The 24,837-nt window shown below is 42.8% G+C and overlaps 1 protein-coding gene across 4 annotated transcripts in view; it reads right to left on the reverse strand.

Moving 5' to 3' along the window:
• Positions 1-12,105: 12,105 nt before the first annotated feature.
• The window catches only part of kalrnb (kalirin RhoGEF kinase b), a 58,275-nt gene continuing 45,543 nt past the window's right edge, over positions 12,106-24,837 (reverse strand). For all 4 annotated transcript variants that reach the window (XM_028953974.1, XM_028953973.1, XM_028953975.1 and 1 more), the window contains 14 exons: positions 19,862-20,139; positions 19,074-19,187; positions 18,498-18,613; positions 18,345-18,411; positions 16,638-16,741; positions 16,347-16,416; positions 15,887-15,973; positions 15,703-15,795; positions 15,561-15,611; positions 15,404-15,481; positions 15,115-15,300; positions 14,367-14,538; positions 14,089-14,261; positions 12,106-13,268 (listed from right to left, as the gene is read on the reverse strand). In XM_028953974.1, coding sequence (XP_028809807.1) covers positions 13,059-13,268; positions 14,089-14,261; positions 14,367-14,538; positions 15,115-15,300; positions 15,404-15,481; positions 15,561-15,611; positions 15,703-15,795; positions 15,887-15,973; positions 16,347-16,416; positions 16,638-16,741; positions 18,345-18,411; positions 18,498-18,613; positions 19,074-19,187; positions 19,862-20,139 — 1,799 coding nt within the window. In that variant the 3' untranslated portion in view covers positions 12,106-13,058. The remainder of the gene's footprint in view (positions 13,269-14,088; positions 14,262-14,366; positions 14,539-15,114; positions 15,301-15,403; positions 15,482-15,560; positions 15,612-15,702; positions 15,796-15,886; positions 15,974-16,346; positions 16,417-16,637; positions 16,742-18,344; positions 18,412-18,497; positions 18,614-19,073; positions 19,188-19,861; positions 20,140-24,837) is intronic.

Raw genomic sequence — 24,837 nt, forward strand, 5'->3', positions numbered from 1 at the left:
CACCTCTGCCTAGCATCCTGCTCGCCAACGTCCAGTCACTGGAGAACAAGCTCGATGACCTCAGGGCCAGGGTAAAGTTCCAGAGAGACATCCGGGACTGCAACCTCCTCTGCTTCACCGAGACATGGCTGAACCCAGCGGTGCCGGACCACGCCATCCAGCCGGCCGAGTTCTTCTCGGTCCACCGCATGGACAGGACACGCGACTCGGGGAAGACAAGGGGAGGCGGAGTGTGTTTGATGGTAAATAGGAACTGGTGTAATTCAATTTCTCCCCTCACACACTCGTGCTCGCCGAATCTGGAACTACTGTCCATCAAGTGTCGTCCCTTTTACCTTCCTCGGGAGTTCACATCGGTCATCATCAGCGCCGCTTACATTCCGCCAAAAGCGGACACGGACACTGCCTTAGGCGAACTGCAGGAGGCGCTCACACAGCACCAAACACAGCACCGGGACGCTGCGCTCATTGTGGCGGGAGATTTTAATAATGCCAGCCTCAAACGCGCAGCGCCGAATTTTCATCAGCACATCACCTGCCCCACCAGGGGCGAAAGGACACTGGACCATTGCTACACAACAATAAAGGACGGATACAGGGCACAATCTCGTCCACCATTTGGAAAATCCGACCACGCCGCCATCTTCCTCATGCCTAAATACAAACAAAGGCTTAAACAGGAAGTTCCGGTTCAGAGGGAGGTGGCACGCTGGACGGACCAATCGGTGGCCGCTCTTCAGGACGCACTGGAGGACGCAGACTGGGACATGTTCCAGAGTAGTTCCGGAAACATCAGTGAGTTTGCGGAAGCGGTTGTGAGTGTCATTGGGAAACTAACGGACGACACCGTTCAGAAAACGATCGTCAGAACGTTTCCCAACCAGAAGCCGTGGGTGGATAAAACCATCCGCGACGCTCTGAAATCTCGCACCGCGACCTATAACGCGGGGCTCACTTTCGGGGACATGGAACCATACAAGGCTGCGTCATACAGCGTCAGGAAAGCGGTGAAGGAGGCGAAGCAGCGCTACGGGAAGAAACTGGAGTCACAACTCGAACAGAGTGACTCTAGGAGCCTGTGGCGGGGACTACGGACAATAACGGACTATAAAGCACCAACATCCGGTACGACGAACGCGGACGTGTCTCTGGCAGACGAGCTAAATACGTTCTATGCTCGCTTCGAGGCTGCAGCTAAAGGCGCTAGCGATGCTACGGCTAGCGGCTCCAACAGCTGCAGACGGGAGGACACTGCCAGCACCGAGAACGCGTTCGTCATCACCGAGCATGATGTGAGGAGAGCCTTCAAGAGAGTGAACACCAGGAAGGCAGCAGGACCAGACGGCATCTCGGGAAGAATCCTCAGAGCCTGCGCGGACCAGCTAGCACCTGTGTTTACAGAGATATTCAACCTCTCTCTATCTCAGTCGGTGATCCCCACATGCTTCAAGGAGTCCATCATTGTTCCGGTCCCCAAGAAAACCCATCCTGCCTCCCTCAACGACTACCGCCCTGTAGCCCTCACCTCAGTAGTGATGAAGATCTTTGAACGGCTGGTCAGAGACTTCATCATTTCTTCACTACCAGATACACTCGACCCACTACAGTTTGCATACCGTCCCAACCGGTCCACGGATGACGCCATATCACATCTCCTCCATACTGCACTCACCCACCTGGACACTCGGAAGGGAAATTATGTTAAAATGCTCTTCATTGACTACAGTTCAGCATTTAACACAATAATCCCTTCCACACTCACCACCAAGCTGGAGCACCTGGGACTCAGCTCATCTCTCTGTCAGTGGATCTCCAACTTCTTAACCGGGAGACCACAGGCAGTAAGGATGGGTGGACATGTCTCAGCCTCCATCACTCTCAGCACTGGAGCCCCCCAGGGCTGTGTTTTGAGCCCCCTGCTGTACTCCCTGTACACCCATGACTGTACAGCCACTACTAACTCCACCACCATCATCAAGTTTGCTGACGACACTGTCGTGGTGGGCCTGATCTCTGACAACGATGAGACGGCCTACCTGGAGGAGGTTGGAAATCTGGCGAACTGGTGCCAGAGGAACAATCTCCACCTGAACGTCAGCAAGACAAAGGAGTTAATAGTGGACTTCAGTACAAAGCAGGAGAGGACCTACCAGACCCCTGTCATCAACAGGAGCCCAGTGGAGAGAGTGGACAGCTTCCGTTACCTCGGTGTTAACATCACGCAGGACCTGTCATGGTCCTGTCACATCAACACCGTGGTGAAAAAGGCCCGGCAGCGTCTCTACCACCTCAGACGCCTGAGAGACTTCAGACTGCCCTCCAAGGTGCTCAGGAACTTCTACTCCTGCACCATAGAGAGCATCCTGACGGGAAATATCTCAACCTGGTTCGGGAACAGCACCATGAAGGACAGGCGAGCCCTACAGAGGGTGGTTCGATCAGCCGAACGAATCATCCGTACCAAGCTCCCTGACCTTCAATCTATCTACAGCAAACGGTGCTGCACCAGGGCCAGGAAGATAGCGAAGGACCTCACCCACCCCAACAATGGACTCTTCTCTCTGCTGCGATCAGGGAAGCGCTTTCGCTCCCTGAAGTCCAACACAGAGAGAATGAGGAGGAGCTTCTTCCCGCAGGCTGTCCAATCTCTCAACATCAAGAGTACATAGAACTCATGCACTTCACCTCTAATCACTCCGGACTCTTTTGCACAAAACTTTGCACAAAACCACTTTGCACATAATCACTTTGCCCTTACTGCTCTTTCTTCTATGGCTTTTATGGCTCTTTCTTCTTCCTTAAACATTGTAAAAAACTGTAACTCATTTGCACACCTTCACCCTACCAGTTACACATATTTTATGTTAAAGACGTAAAAGTGTAATACTTGGTTATGTTTGCAATATTTGCATATTGGTTCACTGTTTACTTGCAACATTTGCAATACTGTGGTCTGTAGCAGTTGCAGAAAGCATTTCACTGCACATCATACCGTGTATGACTGTGTATGTGACAAATAAAATTTGAATTTGAATTTGAATTTGAATGAGGTGGGGCCAGGGGCAGGGGGTCTCTTTGGAATGCTTTGAAGCCAGAATGAGCGGTTGGAAACCCAATCTGGGAAATCCAGCTTCAATATAAGTGTAAGCTGAGGGTCTAGGTTTGTAATTTATATGTAAACGTCAAAGGCTAAAAGGGTCTTTGAGAATAAAGGGTCATCTGTGATCTTAGGCAGACGCTACAGCTGCATCCATGGATAGTAGCATAATTAATTTGACTCTGAAGATGGACTTGTAAATGAAAGAACTATTGATGCTGGATTGTCAAGAGAGGATTACACAGCATTCTGGGAGCAGATTCTTCAGGAATCAGAACGAGTTTCACAACTGAGGCCAGATTTCTGTAAAGCTGAAAGGCAAGCAATTGTTTGAATCTGGGTAAAAGGATTACTGGACAATGGTGTCATGCACGTAAGGCTGTCAAAGGCTTTCATTTTAGCCTGCATTAATGGAGTTCACGGAAATGCTGTAAATGTAATGTAAATGAATTGACTCTGTAGATGTAGACACACTGATGACATAATTTTTCATCTACCTCCCTCCTGTTGAGAGATCAGCAGTTGACAAGGCTCTCTAGGGCAAACTGGAGGACAGTGATGAAGAAACCTGCTTGACCTTTTTACTAGGAGGGGTGTCATTCCCTACCTCCAAAGAACAACATTGAACCCGACATTGAAATAATCGAGCATAAGGCCATTCTCCAGGAGCCAAAGTATATGGTTGATTGCTTCTCCACACCCATGGCACTTTTGCAGTCAAAACTGTCAGACAAGAAAAGTGTGTTGTCCCTTTATAAGTTAAAGAATGCAACACAATTTTGCAATGTGGTGATGTCTCAGAGAGAACAGTCAACATTTAACATTTAAATTCATACAACACAAAAGCTGAACAAGATCCTGCGATTCTGCTCTGTGTTGACAAAATTCTGATTAGCTTTAATGCTGAAACTGGACTCAACAGAAGGCCTGTTGCCAGCTACCCTTGAAGTACCAAGCACTTACAGTTCCTATCCTGAATTTCGCACAGAGATTGACCACTTCCTCTCCAGCAACTACTTTGAAATGGATATAATCTAAACTCTGACAGCAGACCATAACCTGCTCAATCCTATTTCTTTTGGTAGATATTTTGTTTTATTTTTGTTTTCTTGTTTTTGATTATAGAAGCAACCGGTGTGTTGAACAATCAGATTATTTTATGTTGTAATTATTTTGACCCCAGTTAAGAGTCTGACATTAATGTGGTCATTAATTAGCTGTTATGTCCAGGGCTGTTATGTGATGTTTTGCTCGTGCTGGTGCTCGCCATCCCTGTGTGGTACACTGTTTGTACAGTAGCCGACAAGAAGAGACTCCAGAGGGTCACTAGAACAGCAGAGAAGTTGATCAGCTGCCCACTCCCCTCCCTGGATTCCATTGCCAGCTCTAGATGTCTCTCCAGAGCCAGGGCGATCATAATAGACCACCTCCATCCTAACCACCACCTATTCAACATACTGCCCTCTGGTAAAAGGTTAAGATCAATCAGGTGCAAAACCAACAGACTAAAGAATAGCTTCTACCCATGAGCAATCAGAACTCTCAGTGCGTGTGTGTGTGTGTGTGTGTATGTGTGTGTGCAGATTTCTTGTCATCTCACTGCTGCTATTGACTATGGGCCTGTGCAATATTCTGGCATTACCAACTTACACAATAGTTTTACATATTCAATTGACCAAAGCCATTACCCCCTTATTTATCATATTTATGATGCTCTTGCATAACCTTGTTTTCCTGCATCTTTATGGTCTTGGCAGGAAATTTCATTTATCAGGAAACTGTACAACGACAATAAGTCTTGAAAATCTGAACTTCAAAGTTGTAACAGCTTGGTTGAATTATTTAATGTTTGCAACACTAAACACACATTTAGTGCCTTTGTATTATACAATGTGTGTGTGTTGTTTATATTAACAAGTTCTTCTGTTACATTACAGGGGCAGTTGTTGCCTAGTGCTTAAGGAAGCGGCCCTGTAATCAGAAGGTTGCCACCATCTCCACACACTCCCTGGGCACCTGTCATGACTGCCCACTGCTCACCAAGGGAGATGGGTTTAAAGCAGAGGACACATTCCGTTGTGTGCACCGTGTGCTGTGCTGTGTATCAAAATGACAATCACTTCACTTTCACTTACCTGAGTCATTGCTACGAGAAGTATATTGCAAACACAATAACCAAAAAGGACAAAACAAACAAAAGATATGACCTTCAAGGTAAACATAAAAATGTGCCGGACCGGTGCTCTCCAGGACCAGGGTTGGTGACCCCTGCTCTAGTATGCCTTATAGACACACATTTATTTCCTCTCTAAGATGCATATACAAATTCACAGCCTGATATCAGATAGTGGAGTCAGATTGGACTAGGCCATAATGATGTTGCATAGTTCATATGGATCAGCTGAAATACACATTCATTCTTGCACAGCTGAACATGTTCTTCTTCAAAAGGAGAAAGGAAGTCTCTAGTCCCTAAAAGTTCAAGTAATGTGTAAATCACATTTGGTTGTCCACTGGGTACATTTAGGTTTTTCAATAGCCTGATTTTGTGTGCATTCCAAACCTGCACTGTCATCCAACTCATCCTGTTAAAGAGGATATACTTGACACAGCTTGTGCATAAATTAGTGGTGTGCTATACCATTTATTTACTTTGATCCTATATTAGGTATGTAAAACTGGGGAGAACACATAAAAGCACTGTATTCAAACCACTCCGACTTGATGTTACCTGGCAGAAAGAGGCAGAGGTTAAAAGGATGAGCAGTTTCTAATTTATTAACACCAGTAAATTATTATTGCAGTTACATGTGAATATTCTATGTAAAAAGGTACCAATGTTACAGAGAAAACCAAAACGAGAGACATAAGGAAAAGATATAAAAAGACAGTACAGTCGTAACCAAGCTTCAGAGACATCACCTGATCCAGGAGAAAAATGAGAGAGAGACTCGAAAACTGGAAAATCCGGTTTCAATGGAAAAACAGCTGAGAAAGAAAAAAGGGAGCTCCCCCACACGTGAACAATCCTTTATACACCTGGCCTACAGGAAGCTGTCACAGACCAATCAGAACCTGTTGTTTTTGACCTGTTGTTTTTGTCTGGGGAAGACAAAGAGAGTAGGCGGTCTCGACAGCCGGCACCTCACACAATTGGCTTGGGGGAGGGCCGCCAAATGTTGCAATTCCGTTCGACAAAGACATGCAAAAACGGAGCTGTTGAATCTCCAACAAATGTCATGGCTCCGTGACATCCCATCTTACAAGTAAAACAGATCAATATCGTTAATGCCCCAAAAAAAACTGAGGAACTAAATGGATGCATTTGGGTGTACTAGGGACATAAAGTGTTCTGTAGCCATGATTTCAAATGATTGCTACATTATAGTAAACTTTTTATTATAATTCTTTTGTAAAACATTCATACACTTTTGTACCTATGTAAAAATGATTCAAGTGTAAGGACAATTTTGCACTCGCTATATGATAGGCAGAAAAGAGACTGTACGAACTTGTGTTTGTGTCATGCCAGTGAGCTTAACAACTCGTGTGGCGATTGCCAGAACTCAAGATGCATACCTTCACTCAAAGTTCACAACAGAGTTCACTAAAATGTTGCCGCTGCAGAAGGGGCGGCGTTATAGACTTTTAAAGGCAGTCAGAATTGGCTTCAGCTGTAGCGATCACCTGGAGCCAATCCTGACAGTTTGATTCTGCAGAAGTTGACAGCAGTTTTGGAATTTAATCGAGAAGTGACAAATAAATGTCATATTAACCATACAAAATATGTGCTTTATTATGTATTAACACACTCAGTTGTGGAATAAGGTTGGGAGCAAAAAAATATTTCCAACTATAGTAGTGTGTTAAGTCCCTGGGTAGGGTCAGGGAATGGGACAAGGGAGCAGAAACTCCAACCGACGCGATCACACTTAGAGTTAGAGTGTTTAAAGTATTTAGTAGAGTTTTCATTGTGTTTTTAAAACAGCTGGCAACCCTGGAATAACCAGGAGAACCTGGAGAAAGGAGGAAAGCAGCTACACAGTGCTCTTCATTGGATACCAGATAATCATCAACCTCAAAATGGAAGAACTGCAAGCCCTTCGAGAGCAGATACAGGCCCTCAGGGTAGAAAATGAGAGACTTCAGCAACAAGGGATAACTCCTACCAAGGACATGACCCCAGCTTGCCATAATGAGGCTAGGTGGGAGAGTCCAGTATATCTCCCAAGAGAAAGAAACTGTTAAAAGTTTTCAGGTTCTCAGGCTAGGGGATCCGCCATTCTAGAAGAGTGGATGGAGGAGGTTGAAATCTGTACAAGGGGCTGGTACATGTCACCGGTGGATAAAGCTTTTTTTGTGTATGATCATTTGGAGGGTGAAGCTTGCAATGAAATTAGATATAGACCCAGTATTGTGAGGAAGAATCCATAGAAAAAATCTAAAGCCTTAAAATAAGTATATTGGTGCTCACAGTTCTTTGTAACACTTCCAAACCATGTTTTTGGTAGGAAGCAACATGAGGGTGAGTCTTTTCAAGAATATTTCCATGTTTTAATGTCTCTTATGGACTAATTTTACAGATTACACCATCTGGCATGTGCAGAGAGCTCCCGGGGTTGGTCCTAATGAGATATTATGGGACCAGTTCTGTGAAAATGTGCGTAATCGGGCCCTGCGTAGAGAGCTCCTGAGGTTGGTGCGTCAAAAAGTCTTTCTATTCTTGGTGTTCACAGTGAAGCTGATCGTTGGGTGGAGGAAGGACAACCTAGTGGGGAGAAGCGTCCTCGACAGACAGTGCTGTCCAGTGAAACAACAACAACAACATTTATTTCTTATATAGCCCAAAATCACATACAGTATGTCTCAATGGGCTTTGACAAGCCCTACAGTTGACACCCCCCACACTTGACCCTTCTGCACACAAGGAAAAACTCCACACAAAAAAAAACTCTAGGAGAGAGAGAAAAAAAAAGGAAGAAACCTTGGAAGGAGTGATACAGAGAGGGACCCCCTTCCAGGGTAGAGTGAGCCTGCAAATGGTATCAGTGGAGGGTTGGTGATGATTTGTACAATAGGAAGGAAAGAACGAAAACATAATAATAAGTAATAATAGGGTTGGAGAAGTCCAGGATGTAGTCCAGTGTCATGGTCTACATTACATGTCCATTATGGTGTTACTGGTCCACTTGAAGATCCCTGAAGCTGTAGTTGTAATGGTGGTGGTGGCTGTGGTGACCCTCTGGTTAGTTTCATGCTATGTCCTTGTTTTGCAGTTGTCAGGAACCAGGATTTATCTGCTGGTCTCTTCACTGGAGCCTGCCAGTAGTCTGGGCGCTTGATTCCGTGTCTCGGAGAAAACAAACAGAAGCAGCGGCAGGCGGTGGCATTGTACGACCGATACTGAAATATGTGGTAATAGTAGTATATTGGTGCTACAGTGGCCCGGTACCCTAACTAGGACAGCCTAACTAGGGTGAATTTAACTCTGTCTGTGTCTAACAGGGGGACTCTGTGATAAACTGGACTTTATAATTGACACTGTGTCAAAGTGAAGTGAAATGAGTATCTAGGATTTTAACAAAAAGCCAGAGAAAACTGATAAGTTTTGAGATTGGATTTAAACACTGAGACTGTGTCTGAGTCCCGGACACTGACAGGCAAGCCGTTCCACAACTGCGGAGCTCTATATGAGAAGGATCTGCTCCCAGCTCTGACGTTCTGTACTTTTGGTACCAGTAGTGACCCCGCATCTATTGATCGAAGGGGGCGTTACGGTTCGTAAAGAACTAAAAGTTCACTCAGGTATTGCGGGGCGAGACCATTTAGAGCTTTATTGGTCAAAAGTAGAATTTTGTAGTCAATCCTAAATTTGATGGGTAACCAGTGCAGTGATTGTAAGACTGGGGTGATGTGGTCAAATTTCCTTGTTCTAGTTAGAACTCTGGCTGCAGCATTCTGTACTAGCTGGAGTTTACTAGCAGTGAGCATCCACTGTCTAATGTCCTTCAGACAATTCTCTATTTTGTTCAGCTGCTGCCTCTGATCTGGCATTGCTGACAGATACAGCTGTGTGTCGTCAGCGTAGCAATGAAAGCTAATACCGTGTTTGCGGATGATGTTGCCTAAAGGTAACATGTATAGGGAAAAAAGTAACGGACCTTGGACAGAACCTTATGGAACACCAAACTCTATTTTACTATGTGAAGACGAAACACCATTGATGTCCACAAACTGATATCGGTTGGTCAAAACTGATCTGAACCATTCAAGGGCTGTTCCCTTAATCCCAATAACATTCTCTAACCTGGCAAGGAGAACAGCGTGATCGATAGTGTCAAACGCTGCACTCAGGACAAGCAGCGAGATGCGTCCCTGATCAGAGGCCAACTGCAGGTCATTAACAACTTTAACCAGCGCTGTCTCAGTGCTATGATGAGGTCTAAATCCCAATTGATATACTTCATGGATATTGTTGCTGTCAAGGTATGCGCTCAGCTGCTGGGCTACGACTTTTCTAAGATTTTTGATTTAGACGGAAGGTTGGATATCGGTCTATAATTTGAAAGCTGACTGCGATCAAGATCAGGCTTTTTAATCAGGGGTCTAATGACTACTACCTTGAACGAACTTGGTACATGGCCGGTGCTAAGCGACGAGTTAACAATTTTGAGGATAGACTCGTTCAATGCTACAAATTCGTTTTGTTTTAACCAAGTTTTGGTCAGGCACAGTACATCAAACCCTTGATCTGTTATAATTTCATTGATAATGAGCATTTTAGGTGTAAGGGATCTAACATTTAATAATCCTATTCTTATATCGGGGGTGCTGGTGGTACGTTCAGAGGGAACGTAACAGGTAGTAAATTGCTGAAACAGGCACCCCGTCCAGCCCAGGGAACAGACACAGTGTCAGCATATTTATAAGTTTTATTATTAATGTTTCTTTTAGAATGTCTTGTTTTAATAGAGCGAGGTAAAAACACAGTGTCAATATTGTACACGCTGGGTGGCGACTCTACGCAAATGGCAGACACTCAGTTTAGCCAGTCTGTCTGCCGCCTGGTCTCGGCTCTGGCGACTCAGTTTTGTATATTGGTTATAAGACTATGAGCCAAATTTTTAGACAACTGAGTGGCGCCTGCCCAGTTGGGGTGGATGCCATCTCGCCCAAAAAGCCCTGCCTGTTAGAAACCCAGGTGACTGCTAGTAGTAAGGCTGTGGTTGCCAAATACCCAGAGTTGATGGAACTAAAAAATATGGTGTTAAAACAACAGGCCCAGCTTGATCAGGTACTGTGGGATATGTATGCAACTAACCAACTCACTCCTAGTTGTGTTCGCGAGAACCGGAGGCAGGACAGGGGCAAACTATACCAACGCACACCAGATGTTGCTTTGCTCATTGGCACCTCAGTGGCACCTTGGCGGATCAGGATTCGAACTGGCAACCTTTTGATTACAGATTCCTTAACCGCTAGGCCACCACTGCCCCAGTGTAGTGATTGTCACATGTGATACACAGCAGCACAGGACACGGTGCACACAGTGAAATTTGTCCTCTGCATTTAACCCATCACCCTGAGTGATCAGTGGGCAGCCATGACAGGCGCCCGGGGAGCAGTGCGTGGGGACGGTGCTTTGCTCAGTGGCACCTCAGTGACACCTTGGCAGATCGGGATTTGAACCGGCAACCTTGTGATTACCGGGGTGCTTCCTTAACCGCTAGGCCATCACTGCCATCACTGCCACTGAACCTCTTTTAACTCTGTGTTTTAGACATTTTAAATTGTATATTAAACCCGACTCTGTATTAAAGGATATTGTTTGTAGTAGTCTATGGATTAATATGAACCCATGGTCAACCATAGGCCTATCGAGCTGAACCTGAGGGCACAGTTGCTACAACTGTATGCTGTTATGTTTGATCTCTGTCAAGAATGCAGGTTCCCTGCAACATGGATCCTCCATTAAAGTGCGATTTCAGACACCTGGAGATTGTAAAGGACACAAAACCACCACCATCAGCTCAATTTGAATTCCCAACTGACTAGGAAAGAGCAGGACAAACAACAGCCTCAAACCATGAAGTGATCTAGAGCACATGCCCAGTCATGGACAAATTGTGATTCCTGGTTCCCTGGATCGAGTGTCATGGGGGATCAAGCGGCCGTCTGTACTTCCTGGTCCATGGCATTTTGTGCCTCTGCTTGTATCTTTATCAAACTGTGGCCTCCCCCAAGCAAGAGGTGTCAAAAGCCAGCAAATGGACTTAGGTGTCATGATGAGAAAGTTTTATCGCGTTTGAATGACTTCTGTCTTCCTTCATCTGTTTGGATAAGGGACATCAAAGGACAGTCTGATTGGTCAGTGGCAACCATTTTGGGAGTGAAATGCAGAGTATAAAAGAGGTTCTCTTCATGGTTACTGATTCTTTTTTTCCTCCTCCATCAGGGGCTCGGCAACTCTCACCTAGCTTCTCTCTTCCCGTTTTCATTCTTGTCATTTCTATCGTGCCATGCCTCTTTATGTCCAGGTAACATCAGATGAGTTTAACTGCTGTAAATATGTTTATATTTACAGCAGTTATCAGACACCATTATCCAGAGTGACTTACAATTAGAAGTTACAGGGACAGTGCCCCTGGAGACACACAGGATTAAATGTCTTGCTTAGGGACATAATAGTAGTAAGTGGGGGTTGAAATTCGGGTAGTAGCCTAGTGAGTAAGACACTTCATTCAGACACTCACGTTTAGACCCCACTACTGCCATTGTGTCCCTGAAAAACACTTGAGTTTCTCCAGGGGGAACTTCCTGTAACTACTGATTGTAAGTTGTTCTGGATAAGGCTAACTGCATGCTTATGTTGATTTCTGCTATAGGTCTATCTGAGCGTATATGTATGAGAATGTATGCAAAGACAGATAGTTGTGTTGGAGACTGAGTCTGCATAGTACATTTATTCACCTGAACACAACAGGAAAACAGTGAGGCAGAGTCTCCAGGATGAAAAACTGGCAGGTTTATTATGAACAAGTCGAGCAGATGGCGCCACCGTCTGTACAGCACCCAAGTTCACCACAAAGCAGCGTTCCCTTCTCACATGTACATTTTGGCGGGATGCAGCCAGGCCCAGTGACAGCATTATGGGACATGTGGTTTACAGCTGAGTAAAACTGTAGGAGCACCATTTAAACTGCCTTTACTATATGACTTAATGTATGCCTTTGCTTTGTTTTAACAAACTGGTTTCTACTTTCTCTTGTCTGTTAGGCCACGGGCAAAAATATATATACATTTTAAAACCATAGTGAATAATACATTAAAACTCTGTAAGATTACAGGTACAACAATGAACATTGTGACTTTAGACATGATCTGTCATAAGTCATTGTGATGTCTTCCCCAGAAAAGTGCAGAATAATTGGTAGAAGAAAAAGGCAACGTCACAACTGCAAATCAAATATAGAACTATCTTAAAATAATAATAATAAAAATAACTACAATGGAACACAATCCACAAATTTTAGCAGACTTGGCATAGAGGCGGTGTAGAAGAATAGGTGTAGGGAGGGACGGGGGAAAGAAGATTTTGATGATCCGACACAGGAATGACAAACACAAACATCCATACATGTTCACACTAATGCAGTAAACCTCCGTTTCCTCTCTAGCCAACAATCATATATATTACATTGCAACATTTTATTATTATTTTTATCATTATTATCATACATATTAACAGGAAGTGATGTCATACCCAGGAAACAGCGTGCAGCATCAGTTCCTTCTAATGAAGGGGTTAGGTCTCGTGCTTGAATATCCAATAGGAATTAATGGACGAGGCTGGCTCTTAGCAACGTGCCAGAACTGAGACAGATCAGCAGGGTGTTTATGTTCAGTTATGGGACTGTGTATGTGTGTGTGTGTGTATGAATCGGGTAAGGGGTTTTGTGCTTCATCGTGCAGACGAGAGCACATGGCCGGGCACCCAGCCCTCAGCGGCAGGTGACTGGCTGTTTGCGGGACGGTAGACCAGGCACATATTTTGTTGATTGGACGCGAGAATCTGCACTTTCTCCCCCTGGACCACACAGATCTCATCCTCCTTTACAGCGTTGTAGTCCTGCGTCACTAGCACCATGGAGAGCCCGTTACACTCATCCAGCTTTGTACAAACACACACACACACACACACACACACAAAGAAATCATGATTTCATTATATCTACACTCAGCTGTTAAGAAATAATATTGTTAAGACAATCAATGAACATAAACAATTATACAGTTTAAAAGTTTCTAAACTGAGTTTTGGGGTAACAGGGCTCAGCAGATCTGAGCTGCTCTCTGCATTTCTGCAACCATGGCCTGATACTAGCGCAGTAAAGAACAGACCTGAACCACTCAACATGAAGATTAAAAATTAAAAACAGCCAAGGCTCTCCAGCAGTCTGGTATATGGTGACAAGGATAATTTATCAAGGCACAAGTGTAGCACAAAGCTGCAGGAGAGGGAACAGCAAAAGATAGAACAGACTAGGAAGTAGGCTAGCAGCCCACCTCAGACCAGAGAAGCAGTTTGTCTTTCTTATCTAAAGTATATGATCCAATGTATTTTCACACAAGAAACTGATGCAAGGAACTATCAGAAACAACATGGTGAAATCAAATGACATGTTATATCGGGGCAGTGCTGGCCTGGCGGTTAACAAAGTGGGCCCGTAATTAATAATAAGGTTGGCAGTTCGAATCCTGAACCCAGACTCTTTCATCTGGGAACAGAGATAACTAGTTTAAACATGATAACAGATTAAATGCCTGACATTTGTGCATTATACCTGTCAGCCAATCAGAATCCAGTATCCAGCATCCAGACCATGGTGAAAGAGCTCAGTTCTCAACAAGACTCAACTACAGTGAAGTAGCATTGAATTCAACAAAAGATTGAGAATATTAGATATTTCACTGCACTGGTCTGGACTCACCATCTCAGGTTCAGGGGGTTTGTTTGGTTTCTGGGTGGGGCTTCCGTTGGAGGTAGATGGTTTAAGGGGGGTGGAAGGGAGGCTGGGGGGCCGGCCATTGTTGGAATGCTGTCGTGGGAGAGAGTTGGACCCACTGCTCTCCTTTTTATATAAGATCTGGGGGTTCTGTAGAGCTGAAAGGAAATTTTGATTGAAGACAAAAGTTCGGATAAATAAAAATTTTTGTTATGCAGTTAAAAAACGCAAGAAAACTAAACGAAAACAAAATGCTCTCCTACCAGTAAGGAAGCTGCTCTGGGCATCCAGCAGCTCCCTGATACTCTGCACCCACTCCTGTTTCACCTCCAGGTTAGCCGCCTGCAGCGTCAGCCTCTCAGATGAGCCACGGGATAACAGGGCAAATTTACATGGGTCACTGTCCACATGTTCGTCCATACTCAAGTAGTTTACCTGGAACATGAAGATTTGTACAATGAAGGGCAGATGAACTCTGTATCTTTCTTGTGTCACTGGCATGATTATGTGATATTTTATCACTTTTATTTTTTTAACTCCACCCACCAGTGTTGCCAAGTTAAAATGTATTTATAGAATGCCTTTCTATTTGTACACCACTTTGTGGCCTCTTGTCTTTGAAAGTAGCCCAACAAAGCATGAAAATAATACAATAAAACAAGAGCATCACTTGTACTAGAAACAATAAAGCAGTTAATGAGCCGAGACAGCTAAACTCAGCTCTGTTCACAAGCCTGCTTAAACAGTGTCTGACATTTGAAAACAGGTGGAAACATCCTGATGCTGGTTTAGCATTTTAATCATCTGCTTGTTGGTGAGCCACACCTTTACTCCCTCTTCTTCTGAGATTTGTGAGTATTGGAGGCCTTTGAGGTTCTGTGTGTGTGTATCTGTTTTTAATAGAATTTTGGTTAAAACATTGTGATTTTTTTTTACGCTGTCGGTTCTGGGTGAAGAGTATGTTCTGAATAATGTTAATGATGAAATGAGGTTGATTTTTTTCAGCCATACCTTGATGCTTCTCTTGAACTGATACCCAGGGGTGGAGGAGCCCTTGCGGAGAAGCTCACTGAAAATTACAATCTGCTCGAAGAGGAAGACGCGTCGTTCTTTACTGCGTGATAGAACACCCGAGTCATGTTCTGTTACGAAGAACGTGTCTTGCCTCAGCAGCTTCCCCTGAGCAGTGAGTTTCCCCTGCAAGAAACAACAAGGGGACAATAAGCACTGCAATAAGTATACTCAAAATACTTCATTCATTACCTAAATACTACATACACTGTCCTTCAGGTCACCTCACCTCATAGCCCTGTAGTCGTCCCAAGTTCATCATATCATTGCAGCGTTTAGGCACCAGAAACATGAGATCTACAGCTTTCTGCAGAACAAAGTTGAAGCATTCAAACAACATTTCAACAAGATTTAACAAAAAGAGAACATCCCTGTTCATCTCTCACCTCAATTTCCTGACAGTCCAGGGCTGCCTTTGAACTGTACTTTAAAAAGTCCTGAAAGGATTTTTCAACATGGCAGGATGTGTAAACATTAAGTAGTGTAAGAGTTATGTTATTTTGATAGATGTTCTGTGAGTGTGTGTACCTTGAGCAGCAGCTGGTACTTGGTTATTCTCTGGATGGGTTTAATCAGATAGTCACTGATTGACATCCGACAGCTGATCTCCTGCTGCACCTCCTGTGACCACAGCAGGCATAAAATATTAATCAGCCACTCATGTTTTGACCAGAATTAAGTAATAATAAAATAATAATAAAAGAAATTTCACCTCAAAGTAAGAGTCATACTCAGCTACCACAAACTCAGACTTTGGTTTGTTCTGGCAATAGATTACATACATATGCAATCTTCTCTCCTGCAGCATAGATTTTATATCAGTTAACAGACAATCACTCATATACACCAGTGGCCGTTGTAACGGCCTTACACAGGGTCGCATATAAATGAGCAAATTTGGAACTTGAATCTTTTTGATGGGAAGAATCACATGAGTTTGTTCACAATGTGAACTTTTCTGTTTCAAACAAAGAAGTTTGTCTAGGTCTGACTAAAATAATTTCGTGATTTTTATCTTCAAAATGAATTTTGATTATAGACATTGTGATATTTTTCCAGTTTCAAAACAAACTGAGTTTCTAACACACTGAGGTTCCTTTAGCTTCTAATGCTGTCTTAGAGCCACTGATCATAGAGGAAAACGTGCAGAGAACCCCCCCCAACCTACTCACATGTTTAATAAAAAGTTCAGCCAGTCTATCGTGGTTCTGCAGACACTTCTCCAGCTCTCCAAGGAAGAATCTGGGGGGGAAAGGATTTCCATGAATTCAGTGGAAATAAATCACATGTCTGACCTCAATCTGACTTCCATAAGGTGTTTCCCATTCATTGTGATTCTGTGCCTGTTTATGCTCCAAGATCTGATCTGACTCAGAACAGGCTGTTTCTAAATGTGATTTTCCCCAACCCAAACATCAGCCTGATGGCCCATGTAGAGATTCTGCAGTCTTTGGAAAACCCACTCTCTGTGCCAGTCATAAATCTGATGGATGTTGCCAAATACAATCTTGTCCTTCCCAGCCATGTCCTCTGGAACTCCTTTGTCCACCACACGCTTCATGTATCCCTGAGGATGGGAGAAAGATGAACGATCAGAGTCTGATCCTTTTCATTTAGTCTAGTAGTCAGTGTTTGACCAATCAATGTGAGTCTTACTCATGCACAGGCTGCACACTTGCACACATGCACACTTACAGTGTGGCAGCAGTGAGGGGAGGGTACACTCAACACTGTGTAAGACTGACAAGGTGACAGGTGCTGATTTTGGTGTCACACCTTCAGTCTACTTTTTCAAGTCAGGGTTGATTCTTGTGCCAAGGGTCATTGAATCTGAACCCTGTGACTCGTTTTTTTTTTTTTGTGTGTGTGTGTCCTCAATCGCATGTTTTATAAATGTAATAAATCTGTTTGCATTCTACACTTTCGCCTGGTTCCTCTGTCCCCTGTTGTGACACACAGTCACTGCCACACCACTATAACAAGGCTTGATTCCTGTTAAGTGGTTTTACTTATGTTACTTATAAATGTTCTGTGTGTGGCAATAAACATATAACCTGTACTGTTCAACAGATGGCAAAACCCAAACTGTTGGTCTGCAAGGTCACCTACTCACAATGAAGGCAACCATCTGTGTGGGGTAAACGTTAGGGCTTTTGAAATTTATTGATGTAGTTCACAACATACTCAAATAATATCATAATGACCTTGCTCGGTGAGTAGTGCCAGTGGATCTGAGTACAGTGCCACTCTGGGTAAGAGTCTGGCCTCATGCACATGTACGTACGAAATTAATGCCCATCGAACGCATATGCATTTTTGCTGCGCTTTGTAGCTGCATTCACTTGGTGTTTCACTGGAGATTGCTTGACACAGTTTAATGCTTGTCGCTGTTTAACATTCTTCAGGATTGCAGCAGGAATTGACGCCCAAAAAACATTGTATACAGTGTTTATTTGACATCATCCGAATGTGCAGCCGACCAAATGCTGGTGCTGCTCCGCTTTGATTTGCTGCAATGAGCAGAAAAACGTCTGGTTCAGACATCCGTGTGAACAAGGCCTTAACTCTCATCTGACTGACGTATTTGAAAACATATGTAATGTAATGTAGAGTAATGTAGAAAAATTGATGGGATGAAAGTGAAGGGATTGTCATTGTGAAACACTGCAGCACAGCACACGCTGCACACAACGAAATGTGTCCTATGCTTTTAACCCATCACCCTTGGTGAGCAGTGGGTAGCCATGACAGGCGCCCAGGGAGCAGTGTGTGGGGATGATGCTTTGCTCAGTGGCACCTTAGCAGATCGGGATTCGAACTGGCAACCTTCTGATTACGGGGCCGCTTCCTCACCGCTAGGCCACCACTGCCCCCATGCATCATAAAGCATCAATAATCGAGGTATTGATAATTGTAATCTAAACGAATTAAATCGTGAGACCAGTGAAGGTTCATACCTCTAGTAAATGTACATACATTTATTCAATGATGTTATATGCTTCAGAATACTTCAAATATAGTGAATAAGAGTCACAGTCTTGCTGCTTATAAGCATTAATTGTAATCTGTATGCCATTTTAAGTATAAAGTACTTGGTATTTAAACCTTGGTTGAAGAAATGATTACACAGACACATGCTGTTGTTTGCTTGCAAGCTGAAATAAACTCACCTCAACTATGATGCCCAGGTCTTTCACATAGTCTCTCTCTGTCTGTACCAACTCATTGAGCACAAAACTACAGACAGCAAAATGGAAAAACTGTCAGAGCACAAATTCTCACACACAGATTCATAGACACACACTTGGGTCACTCAGTCTTACATGCGCCCTCTCATGGCCTTGTTTTTCTTTTCAGTCTCGGGGTCTCGACTGGTGGTGGAGGTCTGGTCTGGTGTGCTTATGCTGCCAAACGCGGGAAAGGTACCGGAGTCAGGGGTCTGAGATATAGGTGCGATAGACAGAGAACATGTATAAGTTATTACTTTTAGTGGCAAGCTTGATGGTCAGAAGTGGATCATCACTGCCACCAATTGTTGTAACCGGGGCAAAAGTTTGGAAACTCACCATGACTGCTTAGCACACTTTTGTTATAATCATCATCACTGTTAGAGTCATAAGATTATTATGAGTGAAGAAATAACATCGCTATCGTCTAACTTATGGTGGTTAAGCCGTGGCAAAGTCATCATACCATAACAAAAATTCACTGCTTTCTCTAACGTGAAATAATTTTGACCATTGTTATGGTGTGGCACAATGGCGGTTTGGGATTCGAACTGGCAAGCTTCTGATTACGGGCGCCGCTTCCATAACCGCTAGGCCACCACTGCCCCCCAGACATACCCAAACTATGTGTGCAAGAAAAGGCCTGTGAACTGTTCCCACATCCCCACCCACCTTGTCCTCCTGAGCAGAGGGGTCTTTCATGATCTCCATGGGTGGGGGGAGCGGTGTGTGTGGCTCATCCTCCAGCTCCTCCTCACCTCCACTGTTCACGCCTCTCCTGCTCCTCTGCATAACAAAAGGATCCAGCAGACAAAAAGTGAGCCCCTTTCAAATCATCTGAAATATTCAAATAAAGTGAAATAATGCTAAGACTGTTTGAAGAGAAGCATTATACTGAGTGGTGAGCTGCACTAATTAGAAATGTATAGTGATGTACAGCAGAGTTGAGGCACAGTGGGTTGGGAAGTGGGTTCAAGATCAAAAACAATATGTTTAATAATAGTGGTGTAGTAGGAATTGTGGGATTGGTATTTTTGTCACCCAATCAGGGCTCAGTGTCAGTGTCACTGTGAAGTAGACGTTGTTAAACGATTGTGACAAGTTGCCATTCCTGACATGGAACTTGTTCTGTTTGAATGTTGGAGCTGGACTGTCCAGGCACAGTATCCTGCCACCGATACACCGATGACATTATAAAGTAAAGGGACAGGAGACAGAATTTCTATTGCTAGTCAACAGTATAAAGCAGTATAAAGTAAATAACAGATTTGTCAGAAAAAAGAAATATATACACTCCAAATAAATATAAATGACCAACAAAAACAACGCATTGAAGTGGCTCTTAAAACAAGATGGAGGACAGTTTGACTAAAGCAATTGATTTTGTGAGTAATTCGTAATTTTTTGGAAGTTGGATGTACTGAATGATGAAGTATGGGTATGGTATTTGGTAAGTGTACCTCCTCTGTACTGTCCTCGAGCTGCGGACCCAGGTCCACACTTTTGCGTCCATCCCGTTTGCGCTGTTTATTTGTCAGCTTCTTGGTGTTAACGTTATCACCCTTGCCATGGCTGAGGCGCCGCACTGGGCTGGTCAACCACTTCTTTAGTGTATTCCCTGTGGTTCCAGAGCGCTTGGGACCTGGCGACCCAGTTGGCAGTGAGCTCACAGATGACTGGGGCTGAAGAGATGCTGATGATTCAGATTTGACCTCTGACCCAGAGACTGGATAATTCTCTACAGGACAAGGCAGGAAGAAAAAAAAGAATTTTGATGAAGCCCAGAAGACTATAAGTACCAATGACCTGTGTATCAGAAGCTGCATCATGAATGAGCTGCTGTTTAGATGCAAGAGGAATGAGGAGCAGCTGGAAAATCTGGAAAGGCCAGACTGACCTGATCTACTCACACAAGCTCATATAGTTCCTACACAAAAGGACAAAATCTATCTTCAGATCAGACTGTCTGCACCTCTTTAACCATCAGGGTTATGACAAGTTTCTGTCTGGAGTGAGGAGCAGTTAAAGAAACCCAAGACACACACACTCACACATGTGGACAAGCAGAATGTATACTAAATGAAAAGGTGGTATTATAAAGTTTTAGTGAGTGAGTAGGCTTTGAGAAGGGATTTAATGAGTATGTAACAGTGCTATAAGGATTTAGTTAGGATGTAAGGATAAAGTGTATAGGGTTTCATTACAGGGTTTCTGCAGGTAGAAGGAAGCCAAATTTAAGATATTTTAAGACCTTTTTTAAAGCCATTTTCATCAACTTTAAGACCCTTCAATCAATCGTCAAACTACATCTCTCCATGGGACAGTTTTTCTTGGCAGACAGTGTGAGGGCCAGATGCTCTTCTAAAATGCAGTATTCATTGTATTTTATTAAGTAATATGTTATATGTTATGTTAATTTTCCTTCCAAGTAATTTTTTTAGCCTTTATCAGTGTTACCAGACTCATATAGTGCAGATAGCTACGTTTCTAACATTTTTCGGTTTATAATTTCAGGGCTGCATGTCATATTGCAATTAATGAGCTCAATATCGTGATAAGATGAATGGCACTTGCTTGCCTATCAATAAAGAAAAAAAATCACATAAAATGAATCATTACTAAATCTTTACATCACTGCAAATGTTATTTTCCCAATACTTCAGCTTTCTAAAAATAAATAAATCATATATAGGAACTGCTGGATATAAATGGGACATTTTAGGTTTTTGTTGCATTATCACCTTCGCCCAAATCCATATCCATTCCCACCTGGGCTGTGATTGTTAGGTCACACATACAACTTGTAAATGTGCACTGTTGTACAGGTTGGGTGTGGCTTTGACTGGCGAACCAAAAACCAAATATGAACTGTGGTGTGGTGTTTGGATAAAACCAGTAGTTGAGTTGTAAAAACAAATCAGGAAAATGGTGAGTTTTATTGTTTATCAGCAGGGGTGACTGTAATTGAGTAGTTTTTGTAAGTAATTTGTCATTTTTTAAGTTGTTTTTGAAAAAAGGTAATTTTACTTTTACTCAAGTTCATTTTTACCCCCAAATTCTACTTGTCTACATTGGAGAAAAAAAATTTAAATGCAGAAGAAGAAAATTCCACTTGAATTTAAAGGAAATTGCATATTTGCAGACATCTCTGCCTCACTATGAAACAAACGCTGGGTGCTAGAGCCGGTCAACTCCCAGCCAATCAAAAAAAAAAAAAATGCCTACACAACAGCCAATGAGAAAATAGCAGTATTGTATCTGGGCAAAATGCAACACAGCAACCAATGAAAAGGTATCCAGGAATTATTCACATTATTCTGCAACAATAATGCTCAGAGCATCACCTCAAATAAGAAATCACTACAGAGAAAGTAATCTTCTGTTTTACTGTTATAACAAATTCACAATTAATTTGACACAAACAACAACTTGACTGCTATTAAAGAATGTTGCCCAGATAATTAGGATCAGTTTTTCCAATGCTGAGTCAAATTCAAATTTTATTTGTCATTTGTACACAAATTTTATTTGTACACAGTCATACATGGTATGATATACAGTGAAATGCTTGTGCGACTACGATTGAAAACAACACTAAAAGACATTTAGGCATTGAAGAAATCAAGTGACTAAGGTGTTAGTTTGTCCCATTCTTCCCGCAAACAACGCTTTAGGTGCGCAACAGTAACATGTCTACGTTGATGCATTTTTCGTTTCAAAATGCGCCAAACATTCTCTATAGGAGCCAAATCAGGGCTGCAGGCAGGCCAATCAAGCATATCTGCACCTTCTTCTTACACAGCCATGTCTTTGTTATGCACGCAGTATGTGGTTTGGCATTGTCTTGCTGAAATAAGCATGGGCGTCCCTGGAAAAAACGTAGTCTTGAAGGCAGCATTTGTTTCTGCAAAACTGAGATATACTTCTCAGCATTGGTGGTGCCATCGCAGAAGTGCAGGTTACCTTTGCCGAAGGCACTGACACAACCCCATTCCATGACAGACCCTGGCTTTTGGACTTGTATCTGGTAACAGTCTGGATGGTCCTTTTCCTCTTTGGTCTGCAGCACACGCCGTCCATTTCTTCCAAAAAAAAAAAAAAAAAAACCGATTCATCTGACCACAATACATGTTTCCACTGCACAATGGACCAGCCCAGATGCCTCTGAGCCCAGATAAGTCGACGGCGCTCCTGGACACTATTTATGTAGGGCTTCCTTTTGGCACAGTACAGTTTTAGCTGGCATTTCCTAATGTAACTACGTCCTGTAGTGCTTGAGAGTGACTTCTTGAAGTAGTCCTGAGCCCACGCAGTTATATCAGTTATTGATGAATGACTGTTTTTAATGCAGTGTCGTCTGAGGGCTTAGAGATCACGGCCATTCAGTTTAGGCTTGCACCCTTGGCCTTTGCACAAGGCATGTTTGCAGAGGTCTAGTTGCAGTTGATGTGAAGGTCTAGTGTACTGGGGTTTTTTTTATACACACCTGAGACACACCTAATTCATCCATTATGAGTCACAGGTGAAGCTCATATGACAAGGCGACAACACTTATGTCTTTGCAAAAATTGACTCAATGGGCTTTACACCAAGCTTTGAATATTAGAATACTATTCTACAGTTTTATTTTGCACTGAAACATTATTACAAAAGCTGTTGGGAATAAAATGAGCAATTTCTTGTAAAAAATCTTGATTAGAAATATATTTCAGTGGGGATGATTTGGACAGTTTTTTTTTAGTACTGGATAAAACCCTGTAATAAGCCCCCTGCAATAATAAATACTCTTTATAAATAAATAAATACTCATTTAATAATGAGATGCAGTCACCATCCCCTGACCTGATGGTGGCCGAGATTTGAAAATAAAATGAACATTTCATCAAAAAAACATTTAATACATTTATTTACAACATGCAAAAAACTTTGCCGAAAGAAATTTACAAGCAGCAAATCATACGAAAAGGATAGGTACTATAGACTGGAAATTCACTGACCGATCATTTAACGCACAAGCCCAGCCTGATAAAACTTATAGATATTGAATTACAATTGAATTACAGCTCTACCCTGAGTTCACAGACTCCAATCCGAACATGGCAGGAATATTAACACACAATTATCGGTGAGACAGAGCAGCTGGTCTCAGTTTGGTCAGTTGGTAAAGTTTGACAGAATTACGTAATATATTGTTGCTTCAGTCCATTTACTCATAATATAAATTGCATAATTTTGCATTTATTTTAATTGTACAATCAGACCTTGTGATTGCACTACACTTGTGAACCTAGAAGTGCATACCATGCCATGACCATTGAATTACTGACAGATTGATGGCTTGTCTCATTTCAAACGGACCAGTAGCATCATAATGGACACGTAATGTACACAATGACACTGGACTACACTTTGTAGACTTCTCCACCTCTACAACTGTAGGACTTTTTCTCTTATTGGACAAATCGTCACAAACCCTGCACACAATTTACAGGCTCACTCTACCCTGTATCAATCTCTGTATCAATCCTTCCCAAGATTTTGTCCTTTCTTTTTTTGTCTCTCCTCTCTCCTTTGTCTCTCCTGAAGGGTCAAGTGAGGGGGGGTGTCAACTGCAGAGCCTATCAAAGCCCATTGAGAGATACTGTATGTGATTAAGGGCTGTATAAGAAATAAATGTAGTTATTTAGGAAAAAAATTATATAGCAACATATGTTTCCCTCCTCACTATTCCTGATTCATGTCACGTGATACTGTTCACTTGACCCAGAGCAACACAAGTGGTGATGCACTTCCTACATAATCAGTCTCTGGTCAGCTGGAACTCATTGTTTGCCTTCCCTGCAACATTCGACAACTCTCTTCACAAACCAAAGTAAGACTGTTCCTTGTCTCATCCTGCCTTGTGTTTGTGTCCTGCCTCTGTTTGGTATATTTCACGCTCACAGAAACATCCAGCATACACTGCTTTCATGCTCGCAGAGTAAAATGGTGTTGTTTCACCATGCCCCTTGCACTGCCTCCGCAACTGGGTTTTCAGTCTTCACTGACTGATCATTTTTTAATATAGCGAGAACATAGCTCTGCTAATTCATACACAAAAATGCAAAAAACATATTAGAAATTCACCAAATTATTTAGATGTTACCAGAAAATACATTTATTGGGTCTGCAGTATTTTGTGACTCGTAACTCTGGAATTAATTATATTAATTAAAAAATATATAATAAGACTTTATAAGGATCTGCAGAAACCCCTGCTATAGTGAGTGAGTAACAATTTTCTGACCAAAATCAGACTGTCAACTTCAGAACGGCCTCCAGGGTCAGCAGCCTCACTAAATGCACACTCTTCTCAACCTCACTATACATTACACACTACAGCATCACAGCCTTAATCCATCTCAAAAGCACACTAACATGAAGTAAAGATTATTTT

The sequence above is a fragment of the Denticeps clupeoides genome, chromosome 15 (assembly GCF_900700375.1).
Source record: "Denticeps clupeoides chromosome 15, fDenClu1.1, whole genome shotgun sequence".
In the NCBI taxonomy this organism is placed as follows: domain Eukaryota; kingdom Metazoa; phylum Chordata; class Actinopteri; order Clupeiformes; family Denticipitidae; genus Denticeps; species Denticeps clupeoides.